The sequence below is a fragment of the Durio zibethinus genome, chromosome 24, assembly GCF_047325235.1.
Source record: "Durio zibethinus cultivar Kanyao isolate XHJ-2024 chromosome 24, ASM4732523v1, whole genome shotgun sequence".
NCBI lineage: Eukaryota > Viridiplantae > Streptophyta > Magnoliopsida > Malvales > Malvaceae > Durio > Durio zibethinus.
In genome coordinates this window covers 2,177,073-2,192,674 of record NC_143185.1, presented here as the reverse complement: position 1 = coordinate 2,192,674, position 15,602 = coordinate 2,177,073, and the positions used below count along the sequence as shown (strand labels likewise).

Sequence of the window (15,602 nt, the reverse complement as noted above, 5' to 3'; positions counted from 1 at the left end):
ATTAATTTATTACTAAGTTATCAACAAGTAACTACTAAATTATTACTTTTTTTTTTTAAGTTATCCTTAATTTAGTACTATAATATTATGCATTTACAACTAAATTATAATTGATTCATCATTAAGGTATTATGTATATATTATGTTCTAGTTTAAATGACTTGAAACACATAAGTAAATGCTCTTAATTTATTATATTTAGTTTAACATGTAATAATAAGTTAAAATCATAACTTTTTATTCTAATGCAAGTATTTAAATTAAATTAAATAAATATATAATATATCTTAAGTTAATATTTCTAAGATATTCTTCAAATTTTTTAATTCATGATAAAATAGTACATATTAAGATAAGTTTTATTGATAATTTGATTGAATTATTAGTGTATATATTTCATACATGCTATTGAAGTACAACTGCATATAAAAGATTAAAAATTTTGAAGTGTTATACCACTAATGGAAATAATAAACTTTGCTTTATATTTCTATTTTGAAGTATACAATTTTAGGTAAAAATTTTGTTATATATATGATAAAAGTAATGAGAACTAATTTACTAAATAAAATTTATAAAAATTAAACAAATAACAATTTTAAAATATTAAATTCATAATAATTACCTTCCTGTTCTTCTTAAAAAATTTTTTTGCTAAATAAAAAGATGGTATATTTTTAATGTTACTTTATTCTTATTACAATCATTCAAAATAACTTTTTTAATATTTTGATATCAATCAACTTTTCTATTCAGAAAGAATAAAAAAGATTTCGCATTGTCCATAAAAAATTTCTTCTACTAAATGAAAGGGTGATATATTTTTAATTGTTTCTTCATTCTTATTACCATCATTAAAATTGAATTTTTTGATATTTTGATGTCAATTAACTTCTTGATTTTAAAAGAGTAAAGATTATTATAAAGTGTCATAACATTTCAATTAATGTTTAATTTTTGGTTATCTTCATGAATAAGTTTGAACTATAATATGATTTTTTTCAAATGAAATGTTTGAATTATTTCTCTTAACCCATATAGCCAACTTGATTAACAAATGAATGATTATAAATTCATTGATTTAGATTAATATTTTTATAAAACGAATTTCAAAATTCTCAAAAAAAAATCTTTAATCTTTGCAAAACTTGGACATAAGGATTTTCTTCTAAAATTATCATTAGTATCTCCATCACTTTTGTACTTAAATTTTTATCGTGTTATATTCTTATTCTATTTTAAAATTTATTATTTGTGTAATAAAAGTATATTTAAAATAATATGAATTAACCAACTCAAACTTGAAACAATTCAAAACTCAAATTGAGTATAAATAAATTTTTTACTTATTTTAAATTTTAATTTAATTAAAAATAATATAATGCACATAATTATAAAATGAACTAACTTAACTCGATTTCAATTGATTTTAAAAAATAATAATTTAATAGTTATTTAAAATCTGAAATGATTGAATGTAACAAAAATTTGAATTGAAATAGTAATTTAATCAAAATCCAATATTAGTTATACAACATCCATAACAATTTAAAAGTTCTTTATTTAAGCTTTTTTCCTTCATCTTTAATGTTTTATTATTTATTGTATTTGTGGTTGAATTAGTAATTAATTTTAAAAGTATTTCTAAAGTGAAATTATAATTATAAGTAATTGAGTATAATTCTTTTTTATTTGAATTTATGACAATTTGAATCCAACTTTTTAAACAAGGAAGAGCATGTATTAATTGTTAAATTAAATTTGCTCAGGTATATAAATGAATAATTGAGTGCACTATGTGTAAAAGTAAATGAAAAAATTGAACTCAACCTAATTAGTTGCTCATCCTAAGTCTAAAATCCAATTCGAAATTATAAAAAATTAAAATTTAAAATAATTAAACTATTAAATACATAATTAAATAAAGATTTATCAAATGAATTTTGCTAATGAATGCTATTAAATCATTTTTAAGTTTAGTTAAATTATAATTTATAATAATTTTTTATTTTAGATGTAAAGTGTTCATTAATTTGATAAATTTCAATTCTTTTAAACAAATATTATCTAATATGACAATCTTAAAAATTTTGATACAACAATTAAAATTCTTGAATTGATATATAAAAGAAAAAATGAATGAGTATGTAGTGTTTATTCAAATAAAAGAGTTTTATATTAATTTTAAAGAAATTTGAAGTCAATATATTTATATGTTTTTCATTGAAGTATCATATATTACTAACCTTCTTTGTCATATGGATAACTAATCAATCTTTCAAAGAGATAGCAACCCAACTTGAGCTTGATGGGTTCTGACTCAATCCGTTATCTTAGAGTCAAATTTTTTTTTTTGAAAATCGAGTTTTGAGTCGGGTTGGGTTAGGTAAATGTAAAATAAAGTTGGGGTTGAGTTTTAGACAAACTTACCTTGAACCGACTAGGTATATATATAAAAAAATTATTTTTTAATTATTTATTTAATTTTATATTTATATATATAATTTTGTATTTATATTAAAAATAATATTTTATATTTAAAAAATAATATTTTATTAATTTTGGGTCAGTTCGGATCAGATATGATTTTCCATAATATCATGTCGGGTAAGGTATAAAAAATAAAAAAATCATTGGGTTAGTTTGGGTCGGGTTTGAGGCAAGCAAAAATTCCCCTTGAGATGACCCGTTGCCATCCCTAATCTTTCGTCTCAATTTTCTATTTAGAATAATTTTCCATTGGTGTTTCCATCAATTGAATGTAATTGTATGTTCTATCAATTAAAAGCTTAAATTTTTATTTAAAAAAATTTAGTATATAAAACATATAATTTTACAAAATAAAATAAAATAAAATTCTAACCTTGGTACTTCTCGTATTTTCTTCAAAAAATTCTAATTCTAAAAATAATATACTTGTTATATAATACCTATACAATTTATAATAATTTTATTTTCAGCATCAACAACATAAATTTTTATGAATGAATGTAATTTTGACGTAAATATATTCAAAAGATAGTTTCAATAAATTTTATTACACCTTTAAAGAAATCACCAAAATAATTAATTTTACTTCACTTGATTTTTTTTACTTAAAATAATTCATGTTAGGTCATTCAATCATCTAAATACCAAAAAGTGAGGAATTTACTCATAATTGTTAGTTTTATTTCAATACCAGCCAGTAGTTATACAAAAATATGATACACTTTAAGATTATTTTTGTATTGGATTTGGTACTAGGTAATATCGATTATTTTCGTTAGTTTCGGTCTATTTCGGTGAATTTTGGTGGAATAACATGTTTCGGCCAATGCGTGAATGTAAAATATATTTTATAAGTTTTTACTTGTTTTTTGTTATTTAATTGTTTTTAACCTAATAAAAACAAAATTAATTGATAAAATAACCTTTAAAAGTTGAATTTTTTTATTTTTTATTTTAATTGTTTTTATACTTAATTTTTTAAAATAAAAGTTTATAAGTATTTCAATTTTTTTTCAAGAAAACAATTATACTCATTTTATAAAGTTTAACAATTATAAAACCTTGATTAATTTTTTTTCTCTCTTTGTTTTTATCTTAATATTTATATGAAAAATACTTATTTAAATATCATATGATCATATTAAGTGTTTAAAAATATCATGAAAATTTTATTATATTATTTGTTATTCTATTAAGCTTGTTTATTTGATTTTTGAATATATTGCTTATTTATTTTGTAGATTATTAATAATATTATAATATACAAGTTTATATATCTTTATAAATATATTTGTATTAAACCGAAAAATTCAAAATAATATGTCGAAACAACTGGTGTCGATATATACTATATTTTTTAAAAAAATCGAAATGTTATCCGGTATGATATTAACAATCTTGAATTTACTACAATTGAGAAAAATTAAATAATCTTGATATATAAATTAATTGTATATATGCATATTGAGATAAAAATTAAGAGAAAATTAAATAAATTATTGTTTCAATCAATGTGAATAATTCTTATGACAATTTGATGAGACTCAATATTGAGCTACTGGTAATTCTATCACCTTTTAAATCATCTAATTCTAGAAGTGAAAAATTTAATTAAAGTATTCAATGAATCATATAGTGGTAATTGTTGGTAGATGTGATATAATTGATTTTCATTTGATTTGATATTAACTTTTGTTCATAGGAATAACAATTATAAAATTTTATAGAAAAGAAATACAAAAAGAGAAATTAATTATAGAGGTAAGACTAACGGTAAGAATTATATATTAAAAAAGTTATTTCAAGGGACTAAAAAGATTAATTATATTATTAATAATCAAATGATCAATTTATAAAATATATAAATAATAAAATCATTAACATATATGTATAGTTAATATATTAAAACAACAAATTGAAAGATAAAAAATAAAAAAAATAAATATGCTTCAATAACTTAATTATGGTTGTTTTTAATGAATTTATTTATCAACATAAATTGCATATACAATTGTTTTTACAATTACTAAATAAACAAACTCCATACAATTATTTTATTTATATGTCTATTAAGTTTTCATCTAGTTCTATTTGTACTTTAATTTGATATGAAAAATTATTTTACTTATAAAAAAAAGTCTAATAATTAAAAAAATCATTTAAATTAAAATTTATAAAAAATATTACTAATGATATTTTAATCAATCACTTTAGATTTTTTTAAATTAAAATTTTATTAAGAGTCTAATAATAAAAAATTCATTTAAATTAAAATTTATAAAAACATTTATTAAGTATATTTTAACCAATCACTTTTAATATTTTTGGAATTAAAATTTTAAAAAGTTTAATTTCACATAAACTTTAATTGTAATTTTTGTTGATTTAAATTAAACTTAAATAAATGAATAAAAGTTATATATTTAAGAATAAATTTATTAAATTAAAAATTTATAAAAATATTTAAATAGATTACTATTAACACTTTTATAATTCACATTTTTTAAAATTACACACACACACATATATATATATATATATATGTAGATGATAAGTTTAAACCATTTTAGTAGGGATTAGGGTGGGATATTTGAAACTGCATTGTTCTGTGGAATATATAATTTGGTGGGCCTTCTCAAACCAGAAGGGAGTAAACCATTGTCTAGCCAGAACAGCCCCATCATCCTTATTTGGTAGGTGCAAATGACATTCATGGGCGGATCCAAATAAAACATCCTCAAAGATAATGAAAAAAAAATCAAGATAAAATTTTTTTAACACTTCAAAAAATGAAAAACAAAAAAAAATTGAAAATTTTTTTTCCTCAACATTCTTTCTGTTAATAATATTAATAAATTTGTTATTTTTATATGTTATAAGTGGACACAAAAAATTTCTGATCCACCACTGATGTCATTAGCCCGTTACTTAGTTAAATAAATGAGGTTAGTAACCCTTCATTCTCATTAATTGTTAGACCCTGGAAATCTTGATTTTATGATAAAAAGGCAATTATCTCTTTTACTTATAATTGCTCTATGTCTAAGTTTTATCGGTTTTGTTCAATTCGATTTATTATTTTTTAAAATTTTAAAATTTAAATTTTTATATATTATTTTATTAAAAAAATTAATTTATTTAAATAAATTTATATATAAAATAATTATTTTTATTTTATAAAAATTTAAAAAATATATAAAAATTAATAAAAATATATAATTTGATTCGATTCGATTTAAAATTTTTTTTTTATTTCGATTCGAAATTCGATCAAAATTTAATATATATATTTAATATTCAAATTTGATTCGAATCAAATAATTAAATAATTTAAATGAAATTAAATACTATAATTTTAAATTAATTTTTGTTTTTTTAATTTTTTTTCACATCCTTATTTGCTGACATGCAATCTTTTTGAGTCGGGCGTACAGATTTCGAGTTTGGTTTTGAGCAATCCGAAGTCTCTCTCTCTTTTTTTTTTTTTAGTCTAATATAAAAACTCTTTTTATATTTTGTTCTCCTCTAAAAGCCTCACCGCTCTCTCTCTCAATCCCAAATACCCTGTTTCTAATACGAAACCAACATCCTCCCTATCTGCCGCCGTCAGTCAACGACCATTAGTGTTAAAAACCCTCATAACTCACCAGAATCTTCCTTTTGGCCTCCTCACCCTTCAGAGAACTACTAATGCACTTGATAATGATAGTCTAGTTCCCATTATTTTAGCTTTGAATGGTTCGGCTTCTCAATGCTACTTTTTCCATCCTTTGGTAATTGTTATGGTATCCTTCTCAAGACGATTTAGGGCATGTGCATGTGGTCATATCAAATCCTGTCCATGGTCACTTCTACAGCACTCATAAGCTTTCTTCAACAGATGGAATGTGATTTTAGTCAATCAAGTTGAAAGAAAATTATAAAATTTCTGTTTGACATTGACATGCAATATATGTTTTTATTTTCCACTCAATCATTTTCTTTGTTTTTTTCAATCCACTTTTTTTTTTTTTTTTTTAGTTTAGGAGCAGGTGTAACTATCTCATTTTCTAAGTTAAATAAATAGTCAATTCAGTTGAAATTTATGGATTTATTGAATTTTATTTGCGGATTTTTTAGACTTATAAATCGCTTACTCACAAAAGATTACAAGGTTAATCCACACTCACTTTATTATGATAATCTTCTTTATGAACCTCTTTTCCTTCACATGGGGGAGAATATGGAGATCAAATATCATGTCCTTAATGAATAAACAAAGGCAAAAACAAAGCGACAGGAGCATTTTAATTGATGATTACTGTGATTTCCACGTTTTCCATAGCAAGTTTGTATGAAGTTGAAGTTAATAGGAGTATAGGAATATTATTATGCTTGAGATAAAACTGTATATGCATGGAAAAAGCAACACTGATGAGATCAAAGAAGGCAAGAAACCTGAAAAGGACAGCGAGTATCAAGGTAAAAGCTGGTGAGAGGTTGCGGACGGCTGAAGCAAGAGTTGGTGAGCTATATTCTATAATGGGTATATTTGACCGGAAAACCTGTCTCCAAAAGATAAACAATGTTGGCTTTTTTTATAACAATCTTCTAATCTTTTTCAATCACCAAAAAAATGAAACTCATTTTAAGAGGTTGGTCATTGCTGATTTTCATCCATAGTTGGGCTGATTCATTTTTGTTTTTCAATTATGCATGAATTTTTTGGGCTTTATTTGATCAGAATTTTTTTGATATAAACTATCACAGACGTAATTTCTGGTGAAAGCTGAAGTACAATGTTCTCAACTTTGATCCAAGAAACTCATTAAACCTTTTGTTCCCAATATCTGCAGGCATTGAACATTGATGTTTTCGCATGCCCATGAGTGTGAAAACATTGGCCATTGCCCCATGCTAAATGGCTAAAACATTTCTGCTACATTTCACCAACTTTTTAGCTTTGCAGCAATGGGACCGTACCACGAGACAGGGGTCCTAAGGTGCTTAAACCAGAGTCATCATCTGTCATTTCTTGTTCTTTTGCTTTCCCCCATAATGCAGCATAAAGACCAGCAGTTATGATCACAGCTCCAATGGCACTGCAAAATTAAGTTTGATTCAGGCCCGTCAACTGTGATTATAAAAGGATTGACCAACCAAAGTAGAAATGTTTAGCATGTTTGGATGATATAAAGGGAGAGTTTTAGTACCTTCCCAAATACACTTTTTCACCAAGGAATATGGCGCTCATAACATCTGCTATGACAATTGAAGTTGGCTTGAAAAGTACGACAAACACAGGCCCCTTCAAGCGTACGCCCCATATGTGAACAACATTGCCAAATGAGGATCCAAAAAGTCCCTAAACAAGTAGTGCGGAAGAAAGTTACATTCAATTACAGAGATACTGCAAATTATGTAGTTGAACAATTGCAATTGATTACTATTATTACCGAGTAGAGGACCGCAACATCTGCTATACTAGTTGTTAGTCTCCAAGAGCTCAAGTTTGGCTCTGCTAGTAAGCCTACTGGTAGAGATATAAGGGTCACAGACAAGTTGCAAAAGAAAATTACAACAATCTCTTCTGGATATATCTTCATCACTTGGGACTGTAAAGTGCTATAAAATTCAAGTTTAGTTTTATGTAAGATATTACAGAATTCATGGTGGAGCTTTGAAACTTATTTTTACCTGAATAATATACCAGAATGAATAAAGAAGATATGCAACAGCTTCTAGGAGGCCTCCGACGATCCAATTTGATTGAGACGACCCTAGAGGCCATTGAAGTAAAACAGAGGAAATAATTTTGGGGCCTTTGTAGAAAACAATCACTAATGCACCAGATATTGATATTATGGTGCCAATGATTTTAGCTTGAGTACTTGGACTTCTAAATGCTACTTTTTCCATCCTTGTTATGATATGTCCAAAGACAGGAGACAAGAAAAGGACTCAGGAAACCAGCTCACGCATAGAAGGTTCATAAACATTAAACAATAGTAAAATTGATGAAAAACCAGGGAAGAAGGAAGAAACCTGAAGAAGACAGCCAGTAAGAAGGTAAAAGCTGGTATGAGGTTGCTGATGGCTGAAGCAAGAGTTGGAGAGCCAAGTTCTATACCTCTATATGAGCATATCGTACCTGAATACCTGTCTCAAAAAGATAAAAAAATCATGGGGTTTTTTTTCTTTCTTTATCACTATAAAAAAATAGTACATCAAATGAATTGAAGAAACAGAAATTTACAGATTTATGTGTAGAATGGAGTACTTCAATACATACCCAAGAATAGCAAGAAGGCAAATTCTAGAGATGAGAGGGAACTTCAAAGGAGGAAGCGCTGTTTGTCTGCAGACATCAGACAAACAAAGAAGACATGTAAGAGCAAAACTTTTAAAATGAAATTCGGTGAAAATATACATTTATTCATTGATTATTAGAAGAATTAAAAGAGAAAAAGACCTATTAAAGAGGAAGATTAAAGGAAGGCAAACAAGGGTGCCTAAAACATGAGAGTAGGCGATGAAGACGTAGTAGCTCAACCCCTTCAATGAAGCAGCTTTGAATAGAATGTTTATGACTACATTGGAACACTCTACTGCAACCATGGCCGTGCATGGTAGGACTTCCTTGTAGCCATATCTTCTTGCCATCTCCCTCTCCTATATCTAACATATCATTTTAATTAGTTTCCCTGTACTATCATATGTGATTATTGAATCCTGTTATTGGACTGAATGTGGTTTTGCGCCAAAACATTATCTGATTCCCATGAATATATAATTGATCAGCACATATTTTTTTTTTCTATTTATTAAATTTTTAGAGTTTTTAGATGGTCAGATTGTTTACAAAAAAATGTTACCATAAAGTCAGCTAGAACTGTTGACAATGTGGAAAATGGTTAAACAAACTTGTTCATCTTAGTCCGGTTTCATGAAGCCATGCATGATCACACTTATTATACCAATTCAACCAGGAAACCAATCAGATTGTTGGAAAAATCAACTGATTGGGAAACCTTTGAATTCTGATGGTTTAATCAAATTCAATTTTCAAAAAGATATGAAGAGTATCTTCTAGGATAGGTAGGATTCTATCAGTCATTTGAAAATGCTTGATTATTTAAATAATTAAAAAAAACATGTGATGTTTTTATGGTCTTTTCTAAAACCAACAAGAAAATAATTTAAACCATTAGAATTTACTTAAATAATTACAAAAAAAAAACTATTAGAATTTACCTAAGCCGCATTTGGACAATGTTAAATGCCATGAGTATGGCCTATGCTTATAGCTAACTCATATTAGCAAACATAATACATATATCCTAATACACATATTGTGAAGATTTATACCAACCTGCAAGGTAGTGTCATTTTGATTTGAAATTTTCACGATTTTATCTTAAAAAAAACGTTTTACATGTTATGAATGCAAGTCTCCATATATATAATATAACAGAACCTCCCAATATCCAGACGTGAGATTGGGGCAGTACATATATTATACCTGACAATGTAAAGGGTCTTTCCCAGGAGAATGACAGCCATGAAAATAAACATACCTGATGCTTTTAAAGAAAAACAATTCAGAAAACACAAATACCCTGGAACATAATAAGCAACTTCTGAACTACCTAGTTTCATATCCACCTGAAGACGATCCTTCTTTTCATTGTTGGAGGGCCCTTCATCTCTCTTTAGCAGGTTCAACTGATTTATTAAATAGAAAAGGTTGTTGACCCGAGCTGTCATTGTCAATCCACGAAGAGAAGTGTCGTTCAAGCAAAGAAACAAGCTAAATTCTATACTTTTATCAAACTTATTGGTTACATTGTTTTCAAAGGCATTGAACAAATTCATTGATATTTTAGCATTTGAATGAAACGAGGGAAGAATCATTGAACAATGCGGTAAACAGTAATGTTTTCCTGTAAAAACTTTTGTGCTACATTTCTTCACAACTAAGGGACCTTAGAACCGGACAAGAGTCCGGAATCATCATCATCAGTCCTCTCTTCTTCTCTAGCTATTCCCCGTAATACAGCATAAATCTCAGCTGATAAGATCAATGCTCCAATGGCACTACAACATTAAGATTGAATCAGGCTTGTCAATTTGTGATTATAGAAGGAATGGCCAACAAAAGTAGGGATGTGCAGCATGTTGGAAATGATACTACTAATTATAACTAGTAATATTAAAAAACTTAAAAGAGATAGTTTTAATTACCTTCCAAGATACAATTCATCACCAAGGAATATCGCACTCATAACTGCTGCAATGACAATTGACAATGGCCTGAAAATTGCAACATACCCAGGCCCCTTCAGCCGTACACCCCATACTTGTGCACAACAGCTGAAAGATAATGCAAAAACTCCATAAACAGGTTGAAAAAAAATTAGATACTGCAAATTATCTGCTTACAATTGTAGTTGATACGAATTTCTTACCGAGTGTAGGACAGAAGCAGCTACAATACTTGGTCTTAGTCTCCAAGAACTCATGTTTGATTATGCTAATAAGCATACTGGTACAGATAAAATGACCAGAGACAAGTTGTAGATGAAAGTTACAATCATATCTTCATAATTTGGGACTGTAATAATTCGATTTTAGTTATATGTGCAAATTTTCTAGCTTAGAAGATAATTATAATTGAACTGTTTTCTAGAAGATCCAGGAGTAGTGGTCTTTTGGCCTCGTGACTTGAACTACTAATAGGTATGTTTCTTACCATAAATAGTTTAAAAACTAATTAAATATATATAAAAAAGAGGAAACTAATGGAAATCTTTTGGCTTAATTATAAATGACTCCTAAATTATAATTAAATAATCATTAAACAATTAATTGAGTTCTTAAATATTTATTTTTTATGCAATTAAATTCTTAAAAATTTATTTGCATTCAGTTGAATTTTCAGTGGATGAAAATTGATGATCGTGGTTAATCAATTTTCATTCAATAAGGTTCAATTGAGGGGAGCGGATTCTTGACGCAATCATAAGGTTACTGTTACGTGAATTGGAGGTCATAGGTTCAACTAATGAAAACAATCTTTTCTTGAATGCCCCACATAGCACCTGTTCAACATTTTCTGGAATGTCGCACATAATAGGAGTTTAACGTACCTAGTTATTTTTTTAGGGCTCAATTAAATAAAAATAAAAATTTTTTTGGATGCGCATAACGAAAACTTTACGTACGGAGTTTTTAAAAAGATTTAATTAAGTATAAATAGTTATTTGAAGTTTTAATTATTATAATAAAATAATAAAGATTCGGATATTATTTAATTTTAATTGAGAAATTTTTTTTTTTTTTTTATATTTGAACCAAACGTCATAACTTTCAAAAGCTTTCACTTATTTCCGTTAGAATAGACGGTACAAACAGGCATGCTTCATGAATGGTTTAAGCCAACTAAAAATGAACCAACATTTCTTAGCAATCCTGGAAAAATGCAATCATCTCAACCATCTGAAGCAACTCCAATCCTTCATCATCACCCACGGCCAGTCCCAAACCCAATTCTACATCTTCAAGCTGGTTCGTTTTTGCACACTCAAGATTTTCGACTTTTATTATGCTCGCTTACTCTTTGATCATCTTTATGCTCCCAATAGTTACTTATACACTGCCATGATTACAGCTTATGCCTCTCACCCCAACTATCATACCTCTGCATTTGCTCTTTATCGTCACATGCTTTGCAAGGGGAAGCCAAATCCCAACCATTTTATTTACCCTCATGTCTTAAAATCAGCTCCTGAGGTTTTGGAGTCCAATGGCACAAAACTGGTTCATACCCAGATTTTTAAATCGGGTTTTGGACAATACCCAGTTGTTCAAACGGCTCTTGTTGATTCGTATTCGAGGACGGGTTCTTGCATTGGGCTTGCAAGGGATTTGTTTGATGAAATGTCTGAGAGGAATGTTGTGTCTTGGACTGCTATGGTTTCTGGGTATATGAGAGTAGGGGATGTTGGAAAGGCTGTTTTGCTTTCTGAGAAGATGCCTGATAGGGATGTTCCTTCTTGGAATGCTGTTATCGCAGGGTGCACACAGAATGGATTCTTTTCTGAGGCTATTTCACTCTTGAGAAAGATGGTAATGGGGGGAAAAGAGGGAGTGAATAGGCCCAATCAGGTTACAGTTGTTTGCAGTCTATCAGCTTGTGGAAACACTGGGATGTTTCAGCTTGGTAAATCAATCCATTGTTATGTTTATAGAAATGGTATTGGTAATGATTGTTTAGTAGCTAATGCTTTGATAGATATGTATGGGAAATGTGGGAGCTTAGAAACAGCAAAAAGGATTTTTGAAATGAGTTCCAAGAAAAACTTGACATCTTGGAACTCTATAATCAATTGTTTAGCGCTACATGGACAAAGTGACAAGGCAATTAGTGTGTTTGAGGAGATGATCAATTGCGGAGTTGATGATATAAGACCTGATGAGGTTACCTTTATCAGTCTGTTGAATGCTTGTACACATGGAGGATTGGTTGAAAAAGGTCGTGCTTATTTTGAGTTGATGACTAGTAGTTACAATATTGAACCTCGGATTGATCACTATGGTTGTTTAATCGATCTTCTTGGTAGGGCAGGAAAGTTTGAAGAAGCATTGGAAGTCATTAATTGTATGAAGATGGAACCTGATGAGGTTGTTTGGGGCTCATTGCTAAATGGGTGTAAAATATATGGTCGCTTGGATTTGGCAGAGCTTGCAGTAAAAAAAATGATTGAAATTGACCCAAACAATGGTGGTTATGGCATCATGTTGGCAAATTTATATGGAGAGTTAGGGAAATGGGATGATGTACGCAAGTTAAGGAAGAAGTTGAAGGAGCAGAATACCTATAAGACCCCGGGTTGCAGTTGGATTGAGGTTGATAGCCAAGTTCATCAATTCTATTCTGTTGATAAGACACATCCTAGAACTGATGAGATATACAATATCCTGGAAAGCATGGTTGGTTTGTACTAAGCTCATATTGTTTTCACAGTTTTGCCAGCCTGGGACATTGGCTTTACAGTCCAAATCTTCTTTTTGACACAGTGCTTTTACGAACAAGATTGTCACTGATATATCAGAAAACTTTTCTTATATTCTTTTATTTTTGACAAACTTCGGCTCATATGCCAAGAAGCCCGCATGGGAACAGGTTTAATGGCAATCTATTTTACTGGAATGGAAGCAAGAGCTTGCTTTAGCTGTGGCAGAACTTCTGTGAAACTTGTGAAACTGAAGGTTATTTCCTTCATGCTCCAATGGAATTTACAGGAAAGAAGAAGAAAAGTGTCATACCAACTACTTTAATAGATGTACAAGATGTGCAAATCAGAACTGATGGCTCTCTAGAGGTACAAGGGGAAATAGATGATTCCAAAGAGCTGAATGACCCTGCTTTTTTAATGTTTCCCCCGACATATCTCGCGAGAAGGAATGAGAAATGAAGAACAAGAGCAAAAGTTAATATTTGGTTGTGATCGCCGTTAATAAAGCTTTCTCTCTTTATATTCATCTTACAAGATATACAAAGTTTGTTATACAATTTAGCTGCTCTGAATAATTCTTGTAGACTGAATAAACAAATAGGATTGAAGCAACCCATTATATTCCAAAATGTTAAATTGGAGTTTTTTAAAGTGGGCAAATTAAACGGGGAAAACCCAAAAAGGAGGAAAGCTTACCCTTCGCTCTGCCTGTGGCTGATCTATCTTCTCCCCATCAACTTCCTGACAATTTTTGCCACCATTTCCAGCAGAAGAGCTGGTTTCAGAATGCTCAAAATCAGGATTTGCTTACCTCTACCTCTTCCATTTCCAGGTGATTGTTTAATAGCTTTTTGCCCGCAAGCTGCCTGCAAAGATGGTTCTGGAGTGCTCATCACAGGTATAGCATACTTACCAGGGTTCTGGCTTTTCCTTGGTGGCTTGGGCACTGATTTTTCCAAGGATTTTCTTCGACAATGAGAACCTATGTCCGCATTCTTGTTTGAAGGTTCCCCTGATTTGTTTTCTCCACCTGGAACTGGTCCAACTCTTCTCTTTTTCCTACTTTTAGGAACTTGTTGCATGGCATCATCTATCAATTCTGAGGATTGATTTCTGGTGATTCCTTTAACCACTTTCTTAATTCTCTTGGTATGAATTTGCACAAATCTCTCATTGAAAGTGTAAAACGCTTCCAGTCGCAATTGAGTCTTCAATGAACAAGTTAAAATATATGGTATCAGTAACGTCATCTATGATAAATCCACCAACAATCACAAAATAAAGAAGCATGAACGGTCACCACTCTATTCTTGATTTTTTACAAGGTGATGCTGCAAATGCTTTCAAGTGCATCATGTGCACAACCATGTAGAAATGATATGGAGAGGGAAAAGTCTCAAACCTAACGTTTTTCGTACTCACTTGAAAACAGGCAGTAGCAACTTGTCTGATTTCTGCCAAACTTCTCACAGCACAGTCTGCATGTAATCAAAGCAAAACAGAAAACAATTATCACATACATAACATACTACAGCAACAACCCCAAAAGTGTTTATATTGGAAGTCTTCTTAAAATGTTTTCTAAAAGACAGAACATACTTTAGAGGCAAGTAACATGGGATTACTGATTTTGTTAAAAGCTAAGAGCTAAATGTAAGGCAACTCACTCGCGAAGTACAAAAAGATCTCGCCTTCCCGATGCGAAAGGCTCACTTATCCACTTGCAAAAAAGAATGTATCAGGATCATTAGTGACAACACCATCTGTAAACATTGCATTTTGTCCGAAATTTTTTCAAACGAAAAACAAGCTTTCAGTCATAAATTGGATTCATTGGGAAATTTGGCCCAATAAAAAAAATCTTTAGTTTAGTATAGTTTAATTTAATTTAATTTGTTTTGTTTATTTATTGATTTTTTAATTTCATTTTTCTTTAGAAAGTCAACAAAACAAAAAAAGTCAAAAGTTCAAAAAAAAAGAAGAAAGAAAAAAAGGGAAGAACGAAATCAAGAATTTGTCCAAAAATTATGTTTGCATTGAATTGGAAACAAAATCAAATCTTCTTTGAGAATTGTCCTAGACATCAAATTGGGTAGCATCAAATAATAGAAATCA

General features: G+C 29.1%; 2 protein-coding genes across 6 annotated transcripts; one reads left to right on the top strand and one right to left on the bottom strand.

Moving 5' to 3' along the window:
- Positions 1 to 7,163: 7,163 nt before the first annotated feature.
- Positions 7,164 to 10,174, bottom strand: LOC111315941 (WAT1-related protein At5g40230-like). 4 transcript variants are annotated; one of them, XM_089753351.1, is made up of 9 exons: positions 10,119 to 10,144; positions 9,992 to 10,008; positions 8,942 to 9,147; positions 8,762 to 8,827; positions 8,515 to 8,628; positions 8,167 to 8,389; positions 7,926 to 8,084; positions 7,683 to 7,834; positions 7,164 to 7,571 (listed from the first exon to the last, which is right to left on the bottom strand). In XM_089753351.1, exons 3-9 carry the CDS (start codon positions 9,130 to 9,132, stop codon positions 7,427 to 7,429), a joined length of 1,050 nt encoding a protein of 349 aa, XP_089609477.1. In that variant the 5' UTR covers positions 9,133 to 9,147; positions 9,992 to 10,008; positions 10,119 to 10,144; the 3' UTR covers positions 7,164 to 7,426. The 4 variants fall into 4 exon arrangements, with proteins under 4 accessions (XP_089609477.1, XP_089609476.1, XP_022773696.1 ...); XM_089753350.1 differs by lacking the exon at positions 9,992 to 10,008 and having other exon boundaries at positions 10,119 to 10,174; XM_022917961.2 differs by lacking the exon at positions 9,992 to 10,008 and having other exon boundaries at positions 10,047 to 10,167.
- A 1,664-nt stretch (positions 10,175 to 11,838) lies between these two features.
- On the top strand, positions 11,839 to 14,116 carry LOC111316642 (pentatricopeptide repeat-containing protein At1g33350-like). 2 transcript variants are annotated; one of them, XM_022918683.2, is made up of 2 exons: positions 11,839 to 12,036; positions 12,140 to 14,116. In XM_022918683.2, the coding sequence occupies exons 1-2, from the start codon at positions 11,886 to 11,888 to the stop codon at positions 13,474 to 13,476; spliced, it is 1,488 nt and encodes a 495-aa protein (XP_022774418.2). In that variant the 5' UTR covers positions 11,839 to 11,885; the 3' UTR covers positions 13,477 to 14,116. The 2 variants fall into 2 exon arrangements, with proteins under 2 accessions (XP_022774418.2, XP_089609473.1); XM_089753347.1 differs by having other exon boundaries at positions 11,839 to 14,116.
- The last annotated feature ends 1,486 nt before the right edge of the window (positions 14,117 to 15,602 follow it).

Bases quoted from the DNA above. Each gene is read 5' to 3' on its own strand.
- LOC111315941 (XM_089753350.1), bottom strand. From the start codon at position 9,132: ATGGCAAGAAGATATGGCTACAAGGAAGTCCTACCATGCACGGCCATG. The intron at 8,828-8,941 runs GTCTTTTTCTCT...TGATGTCTGCAG, and splicing joins TTAATCTTCCTCTTTAATAG to ACAAACAGCGCTTCCTCCTT. The intron at 8,629-8,761 runs GTATGTATTGAA...TTTTTGAGACAG, and splicing joins TGCCTTCTTGCTATTCTTGG to GTATTCAGGTACGATATGCT.
- LOC111316642 (XM_089753347.1), top strand. From the start codon at position 11,893: ATGAATGGTTTAAGCCAACTAAAAATGAACCAACATTTCTTAGCAATC.